The sequence below is a fragment of the Lygodium microphyllum genome, chromosome 19, assembly GCF_053477565.2.
Source record: "Lygodium microphyllum isolate KBCC chromosome 19, Lygodium_microphyllum_v1.1.10, whole genome shotgun sequence".
NCBI classification, from domain to species: domain Eukaryota; kingdom Viridiplantae; phylum Streptophyta; class Polypodiopsida; order Schizaeales; family Lygodiaceae; genus Lygodium; species Lygodium microphyllum.
Window position 1 is genome coordinate 80,473,107 of NC_141153.1, and position 22,326 is coordinate 80,495,432.

The 22,326-nt window shown below is 40.6% G+C and overlaps 1 protein-coding gene across 1 annotated transcript in view; it reads right to left on the bottom strand.

Moving 5' to 3' along the window:
- Window positions 1-2,265: 2,265 nt before the first annotated feature.
- LOC148020084 (uncharacterized) overlaps window positions 2,266-22,326 on the bottom strand; it is a 48,380-nt gene continuing 28,319 nt past the window's right edge. Inside the window, exon 2 of the mRNA XM_087700372.1 lies at window positions 2,266-3,560. Coding sequence (XP_087556498.1) covers window positions 3,136-3,560 — 425 coding nt within the window. The 3' untranslated portion in view covers window positions 2,266-3,135. The remainder of the gene's footprint in view (window positions 3,561-22,326) is intronic.

Sequence of the window (22,326 nt, forward strand, 5' to 3'; positions counted from 1 at the left end):
TTGTTTTGTTTTTTTATACATTAGCTTTGTCTTGCTCTCTTTAGCTTTTTCTTGGGTCTTTTTTGCTCTTCTATTTTCCTTTGTTGTTACTCTTCTAATGGATAGCATTCAAGAATCTATTGCAATCAATTTTCCACCTCTCTCTAGTAAGGCATTTGAACATTTGTGCAATAGAAAATCAAGCTTACCTTGTTACCATCATCCACAAAATTCAATATGGTTATTCTACTAATAAATTGAGTGGATTTTGTGTCCAATTATTTTATATATCCTTCCACCACACCATATGCCGATATAATGTGTACTTATCATCATTTTTTCTTTTCTTATGTCACCTATTTTTGGACCCCCTTTTTGTTTTCACACAAGCACATCATTCTCTTCAAATTTATGTGGAGATGATTAGAATCATCCATTGTCAATATCTTCGATGGTATGGTTGCATGCAACCCTAGTGTAAGGAGTCGAGCTAATCCTTCCTTTTTTCCTTGTATATTAAATGCTCAAAAAAGGTATAATTTATTTAGAGGTGGCTAATCCCTCTTTGAAATATGCAAGTATTTATTGATTCTTCTATCATATCGTTTATTGTAGTCAACACATCTTTTCACTTTTCTTTTGCATTTTAGAGATGAGGAAACCTACGACATTAACAATTTATTATAGAACCCCAAATGTGTTCCAAATTCTCCTAACGAAATAGTGGCTCATTGCTTTACAAGCTAACTTTTCCAAATAAGCCTATATATGTATATCATGCAAAGCCAGTATCTTATTGACCATTGCATACCAAAACATATGATGATAGCTTCAATTTGTAGAAGAGATACAAATCGTGATATAGTAAGTACAATAGGCAAACATGTACTCCAATATTTAGAATATTTCAAACAACTTCAAAATTGCAAGAAACTTTATCTAATGCAAACAACTTCAAAATTGCAAGAAACATGTACTCCAATATTTAGAATATTTCAAATAGCTTCAAAATTGCAAGAAACTTTATCTAATGCAAAGTTCACTCCAAAATGTTCAATAGCAATGTCATGAGATTAGCAAGGAAATGAGAACACAAACGAAACATAAGCTAGAACATTTTCTATTTCTAAGGTTTTGGATTCACCTTAGCTCTATGGCAAGATATTGCTGCCTTCCCATAGCTACAACTGACCAATAATACAACCCCCCTCTAACAATGCTATTTTCTTTAGTGATGATTTTGCAAGCCACATGCTCCACTATGATTCGTATGGCAAAGGACATGTTACCTTATGTTTTGATAATGTACTCAAACGAGTTTCTAGCTTTGGCAAAGTCCCTCCCAATGACTATACTTGACAATCAATTGCATTCAACAATAAAACATAATTCACCATAATCGAATGGGCTTGCACTCACTTGTTTTTGGAACCTATTGCAAGGCATTATGATTAATGAAGCATAGCTCAAGTGAAATGCCGATGTCAAGTATAGCAAAATTATTTATTTCAAAAAACAAGTGCTTGATTTGGACCTAATTGGATGCCTATAACACAAATGGACATTATGACAAAAGGATACGTATAGTACATCCTTACATCTCGGGCCGATTTACAAAAGTACCTTCTAAAAGTGCAAATGTCTGTGAAGGTTTTCTATTGAATCCCCATAATTCTAATGCCATTATTATTCAAGGTTGCAACAAAAAATTGGTGAATAGACTTCATGTTTTTTAAATGACAAGCAAGTACAATTGTATACTGAGGCAATAAAATTATGACAACATCGCATATGCCTACAAGGGAATTGAGTTTGCAAAGTATACAACACAAGACCATTGAATTCCCTTCCTACACTTGTCTCGTGTCCATTTGAAGTGCATCCATAATCATTTTGGTTTTATGATTAGCCTTGTGGAAAATGACTGATTTTTTCCTAGGGAATTTTCCAAACAACAAACGTGTATGAGCAATTGCCCAATGCCCATAGCTTTTGTGAATATGCTTGCAGGTATTCCATCTTAGATGCAGGAGACCTTGCAAATTCACAATGATAAATAAAGATTGAGAGAGAAGATTGAATGTAGGCCATGATTACCATCAAACAAAGAGTCACAGTATGTGTGCACCTCTTGCAATAGCCTGTCAAACATGTATGAGTAATTGCTCAACGCCCATGGCTTTTGCAAATATGCTTGCAGATATGACTGCCTATATGTAGGAGACCTTGTAAATACACAACAATGGATAACAATCAGGAGAAAAGATCGAATGTAGGCCGTGATTACCATCAAACAAAGGGTCACAGTGTGTGCAACTTTTGCAAAACCCTACCAGATATTTGCTTAAGGGAAATATTCCCAAGTATCCCAAGTGCCGTCTTTCCCAGCCATAACAAAGTGAGCCAATGATGTAATACTCTCCACCTATGTTTGAAACCATGTATGTGCAACCAATTCTCAATTTCAAATATTTGCAAAGCTTATATTAATGTTGAGGTATTTTAGCAGGGAAGAGATACTGAGCTCTTCTCTGAAGGACACGAGGATAGGCTACTAAGTGCACTGATCCTTTTCTTGAGCCATATACTCTCATTCGAGGATCTCTCCAACCATCACTCTATGACTGCTACAGACAGCCAACTATTCACTACTAAGATCAATATTCTATTTTCACCCATTATCTGACACAAGCTTTCAAGGCTCTCTCCAACCAGCACTCTGACTGCTACAGACTGCCAAATATTCACTACTAAGATCAATATTCTATTTTCATCCATTATCTGACACAAGATAAATGCATATGATGTAAGGGAGTTCTTTGAGCTTAACATAAGAGGAAAATTTTGCATTCAATGGTCCAGCCATATCCAAACCGGAACGCTCCAGAGTGATCACACATCCACAGACACCCATGTTCTGAAGGACACAAAATCCACATAAAATAAGCCTTCGAAACTGTTGCATCTCTTTAGCAGGAAAGGCATTGCTAAAGGTGTGCATGAGAGTGATCAGTTTCAATGCCAGAGCTTCCATTTTCCTGCCCGAAACCTCATTGAAAAAGTGCAAACAGCACTATTGGCTCACAAACACCATATACTGCAAATTTTCACAAAATCACTGCACAGAAAGGTTTCCAGCAAAGGTTGTACACATGATTATGCATGCTTTTTGCTGTCTGAACGAGATAGCCTGCGGTCTAATGAAGTCAGCTGGCTTCGGAGATTTTGATTGTCCTCTAATAGGCGGTCATATTCCAGAAGGAAACCTTCTGATTGTTTCTGAAGGGCTATTACCCTTGCCTCTGCAGTTTTTGCCTGCTTGTCTTTTTCCAATGACTCCAACTGCAATTTTTCCATCTTTGTACGCAAATCTGCAACAAGATCCTTAAGAGAGACAATCTCCTTCTGTGCTAATGTTTCTTTCTCTACCGGTAGACTTTGTTCTGTCTTGAGGCGCAGGTATTCATTTTCCATGGCCTTCGATTGCTTTTTGAGTGCCTCAATACTCAGTTTAAGTGAAGATATCTGATGTAGCTGACAATGCAATCGGCTGATTACTAGTGCAAGAAACAGAGAAAATCCTGAAACACAACAAGCATTCTATAATAAGGATGGAGTATTGATGGTGAGAATTGATCAACAAATTTTCAAAACAAAGGAAAGTGTCAAGACCCACATAAAAGAAAACTTCTCAAGTTACTTGAGATTGTAAGCAATTCTGATATACAATCAACCTCTATGGTGCATGACACAATCACAACTCTTAACAATACCTGGGCATGATACTTATTCAGCAAACATAAGATGCATTATCATCCCATGTCACATAAGCACCAGAAGGCAAGCTGGCTGGTGCATGTGCAAACTGGTAAAGGGTAGCTACCCATTTACGTTGAGCTTCTTGTTTGATATTTTGTTCCAAAGACACCTGACCATTTTATGCATGTATAAAAACACCATAGATGATGCAGCCTGCGCTGCCTGAAATCCAACATGCATTCCAATGCAAGTACTATGTTCTTCTCAAATATGTCAAATAGTCTGCAAACTCTCCAATTGAATCAAGGCAAAAGTCAGAAAGATGTCTGGAATCCTTGTAAACATCCGTCTCATCGGGAAAGGCCTCCCACGTTAATAGGCATCTACTTGGAATCTGCAATACAAAACTCTCTTGCAGACTGCAGTAATCACTTCAAAAAACTGAAACTGCAATGTAAAGACTAAGAAAAAGGTAAAGAGAAAAACAGCTTTGGCATGTAAAACGGTTTGTCATTGCCTTCCACATTGGATGTAGCACTGCAAAGCCCGAGGAGGTTGAACAACATGAAAAGCAGATACAGCACTTGACAGTTACTTGCACATTTACAAGCTTGTAGCATCAGATTTCAACAAATATCTAGCCAGCATCTTGGGTATTGGTACATCTTGGGTCCATATTGAAAGATGAGGAACCTTTTGTGAACTGGGATTATAATTCACCTCAAAAATTGTCTCGTAGGCTCAATGCAAGAGGATGTGTAACAGACAAGGACTGTGTGCCTGAGAAACTGTGAGAAGCACAATGGAAACAAAGTTCTTGATGAGCTGTTATGTGGCCTTTAAATAAGTCTGCATACAACCTCATTGGAGTATTGCTGCAAGAGGTCTCATCAAGTACATAACCCTTTTGTGGGAGAAGGGGCTGTTCATCAGCTGCCAGTTATGCCTGCCCACCAATCCCGCTGGCCACAAACATTTCATTTGATCATGCTCTAAGCACACCAGTGCCTATCTCAATAATGGCACAACAGCCACTAACTGATGGTGAACCTGTGCGCATGGCTGAATGTGCACATATAGGGCCTTGAGTCCTGTAAATAGAACTCGGCTGCCCTAACCCCAAAGTGTCCTCAGTGCATTTGCACTAAGTCACTTCATGACCAGTGTGACCAATGCTACTAGCGCCCATCCGGATGTCCAAGGACATAACACTTCCCTCTTATGAATAATTGCTATCCTCAGGAACGAAGTGAGGAAAATGACTCTTCAACGAACGTACCAACTTCCAAAAAGTCTCTACCTTTGGGCAATTTTTCCACTTGACCATATACTCAAGATAAATGATCTCACAGGATCGTTTTAGTCCTAAGGTCAAGAATCAATTCGGTTTCAAGTGGAAAATATTAAACGGTGTCCTCGAGCCACAAGACCACCTCAATCAGAACAATCAGTTCACCTTGTAATGTGGAACACAAGGTGAACTTCGATTTCTGAAGATAAATCCAACTCATAGGAAACACTATTTATCTTCTTTGTAATCTAGAAAGAACCACAATACCTCAAAGACAATTTATAGCACTTGCCGGTAGTCATTGAATCAAAGTCCTTTGGGACTTTAAGGTGAACCCACATCCCCTCCTGGAGCTCTCGAGGAGTATGATGTTGGTGTGAGAGTGCACAAAGAAAGCAGAAAATGAAGGAAGAAATACTGCACTGACTGAAATGAATGTGAAATACAAAGGTGTGGACTGATCAGTCCCTGCACGCAGCTCGGAGTGTCAGTGAGGGCACCAAATCAGGCTGATGATGACGGCAGCACTCAAGACGGAGGAAGATGACAAAGTCGAAGTGTGCACCTGCCAAGGAAGGAGGGAAGATGATAATCCAACTGACTGCCAAGTGGGAAATGGCTATAAATAGCCAAAAACCCAAAAACTGGTCGACCTGAAATTTGAGGCCAAAAATATGTCTGACTAGCATTTAATGTTGGTAAAAATGCCAAAAATGCTCAAAAAAATCCCGAGAAGGGTGGACAATGTCCGGCAAGTGAGGCAGACTGAAGAATGCAAAAGTTGCCTTGGGAAATGCACATAAAATCCCGACTAGAGGAGAAAATGCACTAAATGCAATAAGTTGAGTGCTCTAGAATGAGCTACCTCCTCCGTCAAAACAAGTGATAGACGAGTCAAAGCTCCTAAAGTCCTCTGACTCAAATTGAGACTCACAGGTAGGAGATGACAATGCATGACAAACATGACTGCTAATAGTTGGTTAGTATAAAACATGGCACGATCTTGAGCCATTTTAATACTTTAATAGCAATCATTAACATCTCATGCATATTGTGCAAAAAGTTTACTATGGATTACATTTTTACCCCTCCCTCCTAAGCTCTGTGGCAATCAATTTCGGCTCATAGCCATACATTAGCATAAATGGACCGTAACCTGTAGTTGAATGCTTAGCACTATTATAAGCAAACTCAATCTAAGGAAGATAATGCTTCCAATCAAATTGCCTATAAGCTACAGGAAACATATGCATGCAACGTATCCTCCATGGTTTGATTTGTCCTTTCGGTATGTGCATCGATTTCCAATGCTCCAAGGACAACATGGACAATTGAGTTTACATCTTTTGAAATACGGTTTGTTAGAAATGGCTAGCGAACTTAGGACCCTAGTCACTTAATATTTCATCGAGCAAACCATAAAGTCTATAAAGATGTTTCACAAAGAGACCAGCCAACTCGTAGCTTTTCACGATCGTCGTCAATCAATCGACTACAACCTAGATTGCATCATGACCTTAATTCATACGAGGCAATCCTACTACAAAATCCATAGAAACGCTACTCCGCTTTCTATCAATAATCTATAGAGAGAATATAACATTTTTGTCTATCTATGTTGTTCAGCTTTATTAACCTAACACTGTGGGTACTTACACACATAAGACTCACTGATAATCTTAATATGCGACCAATAAAAGTAGCAAGTAACTAAGGCCAAAGGCCGGTGTATACCAAGGTATCCAATACTCGATGCATCGTGACACTCATATGAAATTTTCTTGTGGATATCCCAATTATTAGGGAGACACACTTTGCCTTGTTTAAAAAGTAATCCATTTCGAATGGAATACTTTTCCACCATCTTTCTCTCAATAGCCAGCTTTTGGACGTCGGAATCGCCAAAGCTTCCTAGGCTACTAGATTCCTCTTGAACTAGTTACCAAATCTTACCAAAGTGAAGATCATTTTGGCAACACCCTTTTGAGAGAAAGATATTAATCAATCAAGATTTCGGAAAAGGACAAGACATTAACTTCGGGTATTTGATTGAGAGCATTGGCAACTACATTATTAGTTGCACCCTTTCTATGTTGAATCTCGAAGTCAAATTCTTGCATAAGCTCCATCCATCTTGCCTTGTAGCCACGGAGATCGATGTGACCACAATGGTATTTTAACAAATGGTAGTCAATCCAAACAATAAACCAAGTGCTGTAGAAATAATTGATGACAAGTGTGCACGATGATCAAGACAAAGTGCAGCTGAGATATGCACAATGAGAGAGGGAGTGAGAGTAGAGTAGAGAGTAAAAAAGAGAGTGAGAGCACGACACTCAATGTGTGGATACAATGACAAGTGTACCACTTTAGGTTTTTGATCATATATTTAAAGTACATGTGTAAGGGTGCGTACACACCCGAACACCATAAAAGACACAATGAGCCCTTATTCCTAACAACCTCCCACCTAAAGGCAACGTGCCTAAAGGTAGAGGAAAGAATCAGCTAAGTCTATGTATGTACAAAGCTGAAATACACATATACTATCCAACCCCCATCATCTAGTGGCAATGAGCAAACCGTTCTGCTGGAAGACCCTTCATGAGAAGGTCAACAGGGTTATCATTTGTATGTATCTTGACAAGCTCAATGCTCTTGCTATCAAATACATCCCTCATAAAATGATTCTTCACCTATATGTGCGTTGTCTTTGCATAAAAGACAGGATTCTATGCTAGCATGATAGCACTCTGACTATCACATTGGAGGATAGGAACCTCTATAATACCAAGCTCTCTCACCAAACGTGAAAGCCATAAAGCCTCCTTCCATGCCTCAATGGAAGCTGCATACTTTGCCTCTGTAGTAGACAACGGAACACACTCTTGCAACCTAGATATCCAAGAGACTACTCCCCCTGTGAATGTGAACATGTATCCTGAAGTAGACTTCCTGCAGTCAAGATGACCAACATAGTCTGCATCCGTGAAGCCAACAACAAATGACTTCTGCTTCCCAAAGCAAATACACAAATCCTTTATGCACTTGAGATCTATGGAATCCTTGAGATTGCATAAATGTATCAAATTTATGATACCATTCTCGTAGTACTTGTTTCAACCCATACAAACTCTTGTTGAGTTTACATACCATGTGCTCTTTCCCCTTTGCAGCAAAACCCTCAGGCTACTGCATATAGATCTCCTCGTGCAGATTACCAGGTAAGAAAGTTGTTAGTTCCATATCTTCAGATGCAACCAAGCCCAAAATGGTTTGCAAAGTAGTCGTTTTAACTACAGAAGAAAAAAATTCATCAAAATCAATTCCATGTTCTTACTTGTACCCTTTAGCAACCAATTGTGCCTTGTATCTTGGCAAAGAGCCAAAAGTGACTTTCATTTTGTAAACCCATTTGCATGGTAGCACTTTTTGCCCTTTAGGAAAATGCACCAAATCCCAGGTGCCATTTTTCATAAGAGATTCCAACTCTGACAGCATAGCCTTATGCCATTTCTTGCTGTCTTTTCTGTCCATTGCTTCCTTGAAGTATGATAGCTCACCACAATCTGTCAACACAACATAATCAGCCACATAATTGACACCAGGAACAAACCTATACGGCTGTCTTGGCATTATGGTCGACCTACGGATCCAATGATCAAGATTTGCTAGCTGTTCAACCTACAAATATGCATTAACAGCTTGCTGTTCTGCAGGTTTAGCATGCTGTACAGCTGGTTCTAGTTGTTCCAACGGCATTTTTTTTTGCTAAATTTGTGGTACATCATGGGCAATATCTTGTTGATCATTTTCAGTATTATTCCCTGCATTTTTAGGGCATTTACAGCAGGTATTTGCTACTAAGTTGTTTGTGCATGCAATCTTCGTGGAAAATAATATCATTGTTGTATACAATTTTCCTTTTTTCGGGATCCCATAACCTATACCCCATTTCACCTTCATCACCATATCCTAAGAAAATACATTTGCAAGACTTTGGCTCAAGTTTGCTGCATTTTTCCTTGCGAATGTGCACAAATGCCTCGAAACCAAATACTCTCAAGTGAGCATACGAAGGTGGCTTGCCCAACCACACTTCTTGAGGGATCCCCCGCCCCCCCAAAAGACCTATTTGGTAACCACTTAATCAAGTGTACAACTATCATAACAACCTCTGCCCAAAATCCATGAGGTAAAGACGCATGTGACAACATGATACACACCCTGTCTTGAATGGTCCTATTCATATGCTATGTAACACCATTTTAGGGTGGATTGTGAGGGGTAGTGAGTTGCCTTTTAATCCCTTTGATGTCACAAAAGTCTTGAAAGGCTTTGGACACATATTCCCCACCATTGTCAAAGCGAAGACACTTTAATGTCTTGTTGGTCTAATTTTCAATAAGTGCCAAGAATTTTTTCAATTTATCCAAGGCCTTGTCTTTATGACAGATCAGATAAACCCATACTTTGCATGTAGCATCATGAACAAAAGTAATGAAATACTTCTTTCCCCTAGAGATAACCCTAGCATCTAACATACATTGGAGTATACCAACTCTAAGGGTGAAGACTTTAGAGAAAGATTTTTTATGTGACGTTTGAGCATGCTTACCATAAATACAATGATCACATTGTTCAAAATCAGCATACCTCATTGACAGCAAATAACCCAAACGAGAAAGCACTTTCATTCCAGTTTGACTCGTGTGTCCCAACCGGCTATGCCACAAAGAAACACTTGGCTGCTCGATTACGGCAACTACATGATCACGCATGCTAGATACATGCAAAGGATACAAAGTATCACTTTTGGAGCCCTTGGCAATAATGAGAGAGCCCTTATAAATTTTCCATTTGCTATTCCTAAAGGTGGTGTAATAGCCTTCATCATCATCTAGCTGCCATATGCTTATCAAGCTCTTCTTAAGCTGAGATACATGCCTCACATTATGCAAAACAAACATGGACCCATGCCGAAATTCCAATTTCACACTGCCAATGCCTACAATTTTACATGCATAGTTATCCCCCAAGTAGACAACACCACGTACACCACCATTGTAGTCAAAAACCACTCATGATGTGGTATAACATGAAAAGACACACTTGAATCAAGTATCCAAGTATGAATGTCATCCTCAGAATCTACAATCAATGCATGTGCACTCAAAGAAGAAGCAAAAAGTACATCATCGTCACTATCATTCTCATGAGTGACTACATTTACTTCCTTTATCTTCACACTACTCTTCTTTGCAGGCTGGCTATCCTTTTTCTCAGCCTTGTTATCTTCAATGTTTTTGTTTTTGCCTCTCTTTCTTCAATTCCAAATAGTCCCGTTCGTAGTGTCTTTTCTTACCACAATGATGACACTTCACATTTTTTCCACGAGACTTGCTGCGCACTCTATTTTCGAAACTGCCCTTTTGCTTAAATATGCCCCTAGTGTGCAATGCATTAGAAGACTTGTTTGTTGAATTATTTTGCATGTTGAGTTCTTTCATCAGTAAAGAACTCTCCACATCAGAATATAATTGTTGGGCATTTGAGTTACTCAAAACTGTCATGAAAATATCCCAACTTTCAAGCAAAGAGCATAGCAAGAAAGTAGCCTTGAACTCATCGTCAATATGAAAATCCAAAGCAATCAGCTGACTGAAAATTGGATTGTACTCGTTCAAATGTACAAACATAGCTGTACCTTCCTTCATGCAAAAGTCCATCAACTATTTCAACCAATAAACCTTACTGGCTGCACTTTTCTGAGCATACAATTCTTCAAGTCTTTGCCACATTACATATGTTGATTTCAGCTTCTCAATGTTAAAGAGCAAGTTGTCTGACACTGAAAGCTCAATGGTAGAGCGTGCAATCTCATCCAAATCATCCCACTCTTCTTGTTCCATACCTGTTGGTTTCATTCCCTTCGCTTTGATGGGCTTCACCTGTTTCTTCTACACCAAGACATTGTAGCACTATTTTTGCCATATTGCAAAATTGTGTGCACCCTCAAGCTTCTTGATATGCAAAAGATTGCTACTATCACTATTTCCAGCCATGATTTGCAGCACTAAATTGACTCAAAAGTCAACAAATGCAAGCCCAAATGTCACACGAATGACCATGGTATACTGCAAGTACCAACCAGCAGTGAAAATCAAGAAATTTCAGAAATTTCAGATCTGCAAATTGATTTTCAGAATTAGAGAGTGTCTGCTACTGCACTCCACAAGCAATTACAGCCGCATTTATAGGCCAATGCATCAATTACATGTGAAATCCCCAAAATTTGACTGCAATTTCTGCTCCAAAAGCATTCTTGGGCACAAATTTGACAATTTCGATCAAAAGCCCCAAATTTTCAAAAGGAAATCCACCTGATTGCATCAATACATGTACCCAAGTACATATACCATGCAATTCTTGCACAAATTAATGAAATTCTGCAAAAGCCCCAATTTTCTTGGATCCATCCTGCACAAATTTCAGTGAATTTGAAAATTTTCACTAAAATGTGAAAAGTCCCAAATTTCTCAAGCCAATGTGCACCAAATTTGCAATTTCTGAGTCAGATTTCCTTGTCCTACATTGAAATCCCCAAATCTAAGAAAAGCCCCAATTTTTCGGGTCAAGATTGCACACTATGCATAGGCATGAGAACACCCGTCAGTGGGAGAGGAAGGAATTTGAGAAATTGAAAAAAAAAAAGGCAAAGAATTGGCTGCAAAGTCATGACCTGTGGCCTGTTTGGTCAAAGCTAACTTGTCGCGCCAATCGCAGCCCGTCACAATGTGTCACCTACGTTGACCCGTCAAAGCTTGTCGCAGCCCTTGTCAAAATGACCAAGTGACCAAAGAGAGAGTAGGATTTGCAAGGGAAAACACAATGTGTACGGCAAACATAGAGAAAGAAAAGAAACACAGAAGATGATGAAAGATGAATCATGCTGATGAAGTGAATCTGATACAAGGGTGCCGTAGCACAAAGGAAGTCCTAGAGTGCAAGAAGACTACTGGAGAAGCCTCTGAGTCTGCAAACGTAGGATGAGGAGGTATCGCTTGGAGCAAGGAGACTACCGTCAAAGGGTGAGGAGCCTCTGAATCTACAAACACAGGGATGAAGAGTGGTACCTACAAGCAGGGAGATAGCCGATGAATCCTCCGTCTGCAAACACAAGCCTGATGAGGTGACACCAACTACTGGGAGTGACATCACGTGGTGAGGATGAGCCAGATGCTAAAAACGCAGATAAAGACAGCCTCTAGGAGTGAAATGCCAGCTGTGGAGTGACGTCAAAAGGATGGGAAGCAGCCAGGAATCAAATGCAAGGTGCAACTGCCTCTGATGAAGGTGACGCCTACTGGAGAGAGACCTCAGATGGTGAGGAACCTCCCTGGCAGTCAAACACAAGAAGGTGGAGCCGCCAAAAGGGTGGAGGATGATGCCAGATAGGGTGGATGCTGACACCAGGAGAGTATGGAGATGGTGGTAGGAGAGGAGAGAGAGTATCAAAAGACTAATGAAGAGAGAGTGGGAGTGACGGACTAAAGGATCAGCCATAAGGAATGAATGAGAGAGTGGCCTATAAATAGGCAATCAGTCTAGGGTGGCGCCCCTTTTTGGGGTTGCAAACCCTAAACACAAACCCTAAATGCAAAACGCAAAAACGCAAACTGCAGGTGAAGGGTGAAGGGTTTCTCAACATCCCCTCTCACGCCCAAAAAGGGGAACGAGAAGAGTGAGGTGGAGATGCAATGCTACATGCTGAAGAATGCTCATGCAGTAGGTGCCACTTGGACAGTGTCCCTCGTGGAAAAATTGTTCACTTGCCCAAGCACCCTAGTACAAAGATTATGAAATCATGCAATGCAAAGGGGGGAATGTCGGTCTTTGAGTGGTGCCGAGAACCATAAGGATATGCCCATACTCGATCTCGGGAGTTGACTCCATGCTGACCAAGGGACGAAGAAGATCCACCCTGTAATTTGAGAATACCACTTGAAAGGAGACCTTTGAAGATAGTCAAGAGACTAGATGAGTTGTAGAACCCGAAACTCAACCTCGAGAGAGAAGCCACTAGCTCCATGACTTCATGCTGGAAGGAATACAAAGGCCTAGCCACCAAGTCGCTGCTAAAGACCCAAGGGCCTCGATCTAGGTAGATCCTCTAGATCCTGGGTATGAGTAGAGGAAATGACTGCTCAAAGGAGAGCCACTCCTCCAAAGTGAAAGGTGGTGGTATGTGAAGAACTTCATGGCACATAGGGTCCCTCTCTGAATTGGAAGGAAAAGAAGTAGGAACCCCCTCTAAAGCTGAAGAAAAATTGGAAGTTCCCCTCCGAGGGCGAAGTAAGAAAATCCCCCTTTGAATCCCAGTCTGAGAGAGAAAGAGAATCCAACCACTCATGGCTCACAGACTACGAAGCATTTGATGACCAAGGAAGTGCCACCGGTTGTGCTGAAGAAGGTATCTAGGGCTCAAAAGAAGCAGCCGAAAAGCACCCAGAAGTGGCCTCTCGAACCTAAGTGAAAGAGGGTGAGGAAGAAGGAGGCTCAAGATGAGCCAAGGATGGGGAACAGTCATGGGCTCTCAGGAGAGTGGACTGTGGAGGAGATGTGGGCCGTGGAAGCCACTGTACCTGGAAGTGGGTGGGAAAAACCTCCGCGCAGTGGAATGGTCTCTAGGAGGGCTTATCGCCTCATAAGGTCTTAGAGTCTCCATGTGCTCGAAAGAACTTAGTGCGCATCGGTTGCGGCTTATTGGCTTGAGCATAATACTCTGATAGCCGATGCAGAACGAGCTCTGTGGCCCAAAAAGGAGAGGTGGCACAAGGAGTGCCTAGTGGAGGATGCATATACTCCGAAGGGATAGGGAGCAAAGGTCGATGATAGTCTTCAATGGGATGACCATTCGTGCTGCAATAGTAGCACCCAGTAGAAGGGCAATCTATCGATGGAGACACCATGGTACCGGTGTAGCAAATTGGAGGAGGAGAATGGGAGGGAGAAAAAGGATATCTCCCAATACGCAGTGTAAATAATAGAGAAATCAAATGTTGATGCCAAACCCACCACCGGTCTTTGTCTTCTCTGATGAGGAGGATCTTTGTGGCTCTCTGAGCACCTTCAGCCCTCGTATCATGTCAAAATGACTAAGCGACCAAAGAGACAATAGGGTTTGCGAAGGAAAACACGGTGTGTGTACGATAAACACTAAGAGAGAAAAAAAACACAAAAGACGATGAAAGATGAATCATACTGATGAAATGAATCTGATACAAGGGTGCCATAGAACAAAGGAAGCCCTAGAGTGCAGTAAGACTGCTGAAGAAGTCTCTGAGTTTGCAAATGCAGAGCCCCTGGAGCAGGGAGACTACCATTGAAGGGTGAGGAGCCTCCGAATCTGCAAACGCAAGGATGAAGAGTGGTACCTACGAGCAGGGAGACGACTGATGAAGCCTCCATCTGCAAACGCAAGCTTGATGAGGTGACGCCAGCTCTTCTAGGAGTGACACCAGGTGGTGAGGATGAGCAAAATGCTGAAAATGCAGATGAAGACAGCCTCTAGGAGTGAAACGCCAACTTTGGAGTGGTGTCAAAAGGGTGGAAAGCAGCCAGGAACCCAACTTTGGAGTGGTGTCAAAAGGGTGCAACTACCTCTGATGAAGGTGACGCCTGCTGGAGAGAGACGCCAAATATGGTAAGGAACCTCCCTCGCAATCAAACCCAAGAAGGTGGAGCCACCAGAGAGATGATGGAAGAGCGAGTGTCAGAAGACTAACGAAGAGAGAGTGGGAGTGACAAACTGAAGGATCAGCCGTAAGGAATGAATGAGAGAGTGGCTTATAAATAGGCACAGTCAATCTAGGGTGGCGCCCCTTTTTGGGGCTGCAAACCCTATACGCAAAACGCACAAATGCAAAGCCTGTCATCTGACTAACATCGCTTGCTCACCACGCCCGCTGGTCTTGCCTGTCAACTGCCTGCGTCAAGCAGTCGCCTGCTCACATGCTGCCCCCCTGCGACTGTACAGCTTGCAACCGGCGTGGCCTCTCCTACCTGCGTCGCCTACCTACCTCGAGGAGCATGCACTCTTGAGCTGTGTCCTACCCACTCTAAGAGCAAAGTAGAGAGCGAGAGAGAGTGAGGGCACGACACTCAATGTGTAAGTACAATGAAGAGTGTACAACTTTAGGTTTTTGATAATATATATAAAGCACATGTGTAAGGGTCCGTGCACACCCGAACTCCATAAAAGGCACAATAAGCCTTTATTCCCAACAATAATGACAACATACTTTAGTGCATGGATAAACACCAATAGTTCCTTCTCTTGGGTGGTGCAATAGGTTTGGGCGTTGGTGAGCTTCTCACTCTAAAATTTCATAGGTCGATCATCCTAATAAAAATCACCATCTAAAGCACAATCACTCACATCCATATAAACCTCAAAAGGTTTATTCAAATTGATAATCTATAACATCAATGCAATGGTGGCCAACCATTTCAATGTTTAAAAACATTGATCAAGTTCACTAGACCAAACAACCGGTAGACTAGCGTGTTTTTTCTTGCTTCAAACACCCTTAGGTAAACATGTTGGCTCAACAATATGAGCATAGTCGTTTATGAGCTTCCAAAAAGATTCAACAAAACCTAAGAAAGATTTTACTTGTCTTATGGTCCATAGAATAGACCAATCAAGTACTACTCAAACATTTTCGAGATCAATCCGAATACCATCAATCAAGATGACATGAATAAGATATATGAGCTCCGTGTGAAAACAATCGCACTAGGATAGTTTTACAAACAATTGTTCTCATCTTAAGGGATGAAAAACAATACGGAAATGTTTCGCATGTTCCTCTAACAACTTACTATAAGTAAGAATGTCATCGAGAAAAACGACCATCCACTTTTCAAGATACGAAAGAAAAAAATTATTCATCATTGGTCAATTCAAAAGATAGAACTAAAAATTAATATAACCAAGATATATGACCTCCGTTTCGAAAAAACTCGCACTTGGATACTTTTACAAATAATTGTTTTTATCTTAAGAGATGTAAGATGATACACAAATGTTCTGCATGTTCCTCTAACAACTTACTATAAATAAGAATGTCATTGAGGAAAATAATTATTCACTTTCTAAGATGCAGAAAAAAAGAATTATTCATCATTGGTCAATTCAAAAGTAGGACCAAAAATAGATAAATGTCCATACCGCATTTGAAACGTAGTTTTCGAGACATCCTTTGAAGCTATCCGTATCTGATGGTAACTAGACCCTAGATCATTTTTGGTGAAATATTACGCACCACAAAGTCGATCTCTAAGGTCATCCATCCTTGGTCGCAGATACTTATTATTAATGGTCACCTTAATGAGACCTTTGTAATTAATACAGAAGCGCAGCGTGCTATCCTTCTTTTTAGCTCGTGTCCCATAAAAATTACTGGACTCAATAAATCCCTTAGCTAGGTAATCTTAAAGTTGCCTAGACGCAATTTTCAAGACGTCCTCTAAAGCTATCTATATTTGATGGTAATTGGACCTAAAATCGATTTTGGTGAAATATCGCACACTACAAATTTGATCTATAAGGTCATCTATACTAGGTAACCTTTATTTTATTCTTGATGGTTACCTTATTGAGACCTTTGTAATTGACACAGAAGCGCATTGTGTCATTTTTCTTTTTAGTAAGAAAAACAAGCGCATCCCATAGAGATTACTCGACTCAATAAATCCCTTAGCTAGGTAATCTTAAAGTTGCCTAGCTATCTCATCCTCCTCTCTTGGACTAAACTATAAGTTTGCTAAGAGATGGCTACCAAGCAACGTCTTGATCCTATGGTCTAAGTTCACATGAGATTGTGGAAGTCCGTAAGGTAGTTTGGACAGAAAACATCAACATATTCATGTAAAATTAGATCCAAATACTCACTTACATTTGAATTAATATTAACATTATTATTTTTAAAAATTAAGTTACATTGCAAATCCAATGATTGAACTCTTCCAATTAAATAAATACAAGTACTAATATTTGGATCACAAAAGTATTCACTAAATTCCAATGTTGAAATCATGTGTGTGTGTGTGTGTGTGTGTGTGTGTGTGTGTGTGTGTGTGTGATTTTCTATGATCTCAAAGAGTGAACAACCCTTGATCATATGGAAATGACTATCAAGCTCAAAAGAAAGTACACGAGTTTTGTAGTCAATGTATAAAGAGAAATATTTAACAAAGAATCCTAGCATGCCAAGAATAACATCTATATGGTCAAGGCGTATGAGTCAAAAGCCCATACGCTTATGGTACTATTGAGTCAAAACATCCAAACTTAATACCACATAATCCCAACAATCCACACTAGGGCCCTTCACATAGCAAAAACGATAACCTCAATCAACAAGCACCGTGTGCAGCTGCAGCTTCTAAATCATTCAAGAAAAAAGAAAATTGTGAGTAGAGTTGATAACTGACAACGGGCTAGATGACTTCTTTGACTTAAAGATAGAGGTAGGTCAATGGGAACCCCCCGTTGACTGGTTGCCCCTATCCAAAGCCAAAGTGTTATCTAATGAAACATCTTTATCTGATAGTCTAATAGCAATTCGAAAAGGTATTGCATACAGAGCAATGCTTGAGGATTCTCCAAGGCCTTTGTTTTATGTAACAAATCTTCAAAGTCCTATGAATATGCATCCAAGCTCTTTTCCCCCCCCATATCTAGCTTAAATAACTTACAAAAATTTTCAATCTAATCATCAATTATGAAACGCTTTTGAAAAAGCGGATTGAAAATTAGCCCATGTCTCCAACTTGGAGTATAGGCCCACCCACCCAGCATACGCCTTCCCCTATAACATGATTTGATCCTACCCTATACATTCAACATCATCGAACTGACACAAGTCAAAGTACACCGTCCATTTGGCCAATCATGAATTGATGTTCGGCTCATCACATTTTTTCTTCTCTCCTTTAAAGGGATCAAGTTGAAACCGAAGAGGCAACCCCCACATGGCTGCGGGCACAAACAGAAAATCAAGAGTGCACATATCAGTCAATTGCCATTGCACATCCTTTAATTTGAGCTTGGAGAATCACCATTAGTGACAAATCTCCATTAGATTTAATGAAAAAATACGCTTTAGAACGCTACCCATATTTGTGTTTACATTCGAGAGAAGCTGAAAGGACATCCTCCATGTGCTGAGGTTCGGTAGGAATGGGTGTATCAAAAGGAGATACACCAAGGAAAGCCATGATGGTGAGAGAATGTATAAACCGAGAGAAAATAAGAAGATTGAGAGAGCATATGAGAATATGTGCTAATCAGAATTGAGAGAGAGACAAGGCACAATGAAAAATAAAACTATAAACAGAGTGTATCTAATGCAAATCTCTTCAATCTTTTTCTTTTTCTTTTTGTGAGAGCAAGCAAGGGGGGCAGCTTTATTAAAGTTGGAAGGTTAGAAGAAAAGAATTTTTAAAAAGAAAAGGAGAAGAAGGTTAAAAAAATGATAACAAGGCTTCCTTCTCTCTTTTCCAAAAATAAACTTAATTGTAGCATTGAAGGGATTTAGCCACTAATCGAATGCTATCCGGCTTGCCTTCCACATCACAATACAATCAATCTCGTTCATGGGTTGGTGATGTGGCAGTGAGGGATCCACTCACCCCATTGTGTAGCCAATTACCACCTCCACAACAATCCATGCATCGATTTGGTCCAAAACCCTCCATGACAGTCTTAACTACCCTCTAGATCCACAATCACAGCCATCATCAAATTCACGGCTGCCCTATCTCATCCTACCAAACAACAACAAATTGGCATATGCCCCCTTTCTCCATTCCGAAACAGTCTCTCTCTCTCTCCTCCATGGACAGCAAGCTGAAAATGTTGCTATTGGGCAAAATGCACGGCCTTCAGGGCATAAGGAGGCTGATGACCAGCAAAGTGAAGAGGAATTTGATGACCAGTTCAAGAATCGGATGAGGACAGCAGCAAATCTCTTTATTGAATTGGTAAAGGATCCTCAATTTACCCAATTTTTGAATGCTCCAAAGAAGGACAGCAAAGGAAAGAAGAAGAAGACGTCTTCTACACCTTTGAGACAGCAAGATGCACCGAAGATAATGCCAAACCCTTCATTTGAAGCTCCCAAAGATGCTAATAAAATAAAACACTTGATACCTATGGGGCAAAGAATGCAAATGCAAGGCCATCACAAAAGTGCCAATCCAATGGATTTTGGACAGCAAGTGTGCATGCTATAATGGGGCAGCCAGGATATTTTGGTGGAAGCACGATTTTTCATGCTATGGTTGGACAAGGACCGCATATGGGAATGTATGGCACAAATCCCTATGGTATGCAGCAACCAATGCATGGAGTGCAAGGCCCAATGTATTCGGGTATGGCTGGAAATATGCAAAACCCTATGTATGGTAACATTGGCTTGATGCCTGGGGCACAAAGTAGCATGTTTGGTACTGCATCTGCACCCCCGAATGCTTATGGGGCTCAAGGAATGAATGTTGGTCATGCAAAGGCTCCGTTTGGCATTGGTTTTGATGTAAATTCAGCAAATGGACCCTTTTTGCAACAGCCAGTGTATTGACAACTTGACACCCAAAGGGGCAACAAAAGACTATGATGAGGGTGGAAAAGGAGTGAAGTTTGAGTCCTTCAGCGGTGTACAAGATAGGCTGAAAGTTTTGACTTTCATTCAGCAGTTTGATACAGCCTATTCAAGGGGGAACTTCACCGAGTCCTCAAAGATTCGAAAGGCAGCCACTTTCTTGAAAGGGAATGCATTACAGTGGTGGTCCACTCTTTTGATGCAAGCTAGAGCACCGTCAACATGGGTACAATTCAAACAAATGTTTGCATTGAATTGGTTGACAAGTACCTTCGAGGTGGACATCATGACAGCTTGGAATAAGCTCGATGCGAAGGAATGTAAGAATTTGGAGCAATATAATAAGAAGGTTTGGGATGCATTGTTGCCTGTTACTTCTTATCACCCCGTACCCCTTCATGAGCAAGTGGAAAAATACGTTTGTGGGGGCTGCCCAAAGGAATCAGGGATTTTTGCATTCAATTCACCGTGTCTAGCATGTCTCAGCTTATAGAGATTGCTGCTACAGCCGATGCTTTGCTGCGTGGGAAGGATTCAAGCTTCCTAGAGTGTGGGGAGAAGCCGAATAAAAAGGTGTTTAAGGCTGAGAAAAGGGGCAGATCTGAAAAGAGCCCAAACAACAAAGAAAGGGCTCGAAAACATTGGCACAACGTAGGGAATTGATGGCTGCAAATAAATGTTTTATTTATGAACAAGAGGGTCACATTGCAAGGGACTATCCCAATAGGTAGCAAGCTGGAAAATCAGAAAATCAGGGAGATTCTAAAGGCCATATGGCCTAAAACATCAGTGGAATTAGTGCCCAATGTTATTAGTGATCAGTCCAATGATGATGCTACTGAGTTGTGCAAAGCATGGGGCAAAATTAGGGATCAACATGCATTGATTTTCTTTGATAATGATGCATGAGCCAACTTCATCTTTGTTGACATGGCCGCTCTCGTGATGTTATTAGGACACAGTGTTAAAAAGTATGGAACGCATCATCATCCGACTTCTTTATTGATCTAGAGAGTCAATGTGATCTGAGCCATTAGTACTAGTGTGAGTTGCATGGATTATCTGAAAATACTAGATTTTTGGATAATTTTAGCCTATTTTTTATATTATTTATTATAAAAATTCGAAAAGGTTAGAAAAAAACTTCTAGATTAGGATGGCATGCAAAAAGCTAGTTGCTTTTTTAGCCAATTAGGGGATTTTCACAAGAGGGACAGATTGATCAAATCGCGCGCATCGCGATCGCTGAAAACAGGCTGAAAACTGCAGATTGAACTGAAAGAAAAAGGAGTGATCTGGGAGATTCGTGCCCAGGTGTCCTGGTATTTTACCCCCCCCCCCCCCTCGGAGCCATCAGATTTGGGTTCCGAGCAGCAGAGAAAGAGCTGTAATTTTTATACATGTTTTGTTCTACAAAGAAACTCCAGGAAATCTAATGCCTGGAAACTGCTTCTGAGTAGTGTGAAGATTCCAGGTTCTTTCAATACATATTGATTCAATTCATTGTGATTTGTCTTTGTAGTGTTTACCACTTGGGTATTCTCTGTCTTCTCTTCCATCTCCTATCTCTACTTCCTTCTACTTCTGATCTCCGGTGGATTCGACCTTTCGACAAAAACCCCTTCGACATTGGCGAACCCGATGTGAAAGGTCGTCAGAAGAAGGAAAGACAAGATGGGAGAATCTTCGAATACATTCTCCAGTGATGTTTTGCAACAGTTGGTGCAAAATATGAATATGCTTATGCAGGTACAACAACAAAAACAGGTGATGCAAGCTTCAGCTCAAACAAAAAGTGTTGTAATGAATGCTTTGCAAGCAGTTGAGCGTGAGGTGAAGTTATTCAATGGCAGGAATGTATCTGCATATATATATACCTATACTTAGAAGATGGAATTCTGGGTGGCTCAATCTGCATGGAGCCGGTATTTTGTACGTGTTACTGTTCATGAACTGAAAGCACGGATTACTGAATTATACTTGCAGGATGCAGACTGGGTAGCCTTCAAAAAGACACTTAGGGAAGAATTTTACATTGAGGACACCAGTTTGATTACGCACAAGACTTTTCAAGAGTGGGTTTTACAACCCAATAAGGGTCTTGCGGCAACGGAATTGTTAAGAGAATTTGAAAGTCGATTTGAGCAATTGGATCTTGCAGAACAGCAAGCTCTTGCAAGTCAGAAAATTGAATTGTTTCTACAGGCAGCTGATCCTGAGCTTCAAGAGAAGCTTGATGATTTGCTGGAGGATCTGACTACAGAGACAGGTTTGAAAACAGAGTGGAGACATGTCAAGGAAGTTGTTTACTGCACTTGTGAAGAAGCATAGAAGAAGAGAAAGATTGCATGTCTCTAGCTTGCCCACTGTTACGGGCAAGACAGTTGATGTATCCAGTAAGCCACCTACTTCTGTGGCTAACCCTATGGTTGTACCTGCTATTGTTCCCTTTGTTAGGGAAGATGTCTTAGATGAATTGGTCAAAGTTATACGGGATCTTCAATTGAAGGTTGCAAAATTGGACGAAAAAGGACAAGAGGAAAGGGGACGAGCAGCAGCCCCTAAGCCTAGAAAAAGATGTATGTGGTGTGACAGTTTGCAGCACGAGAGAAAGGATTGTGCTGCCTA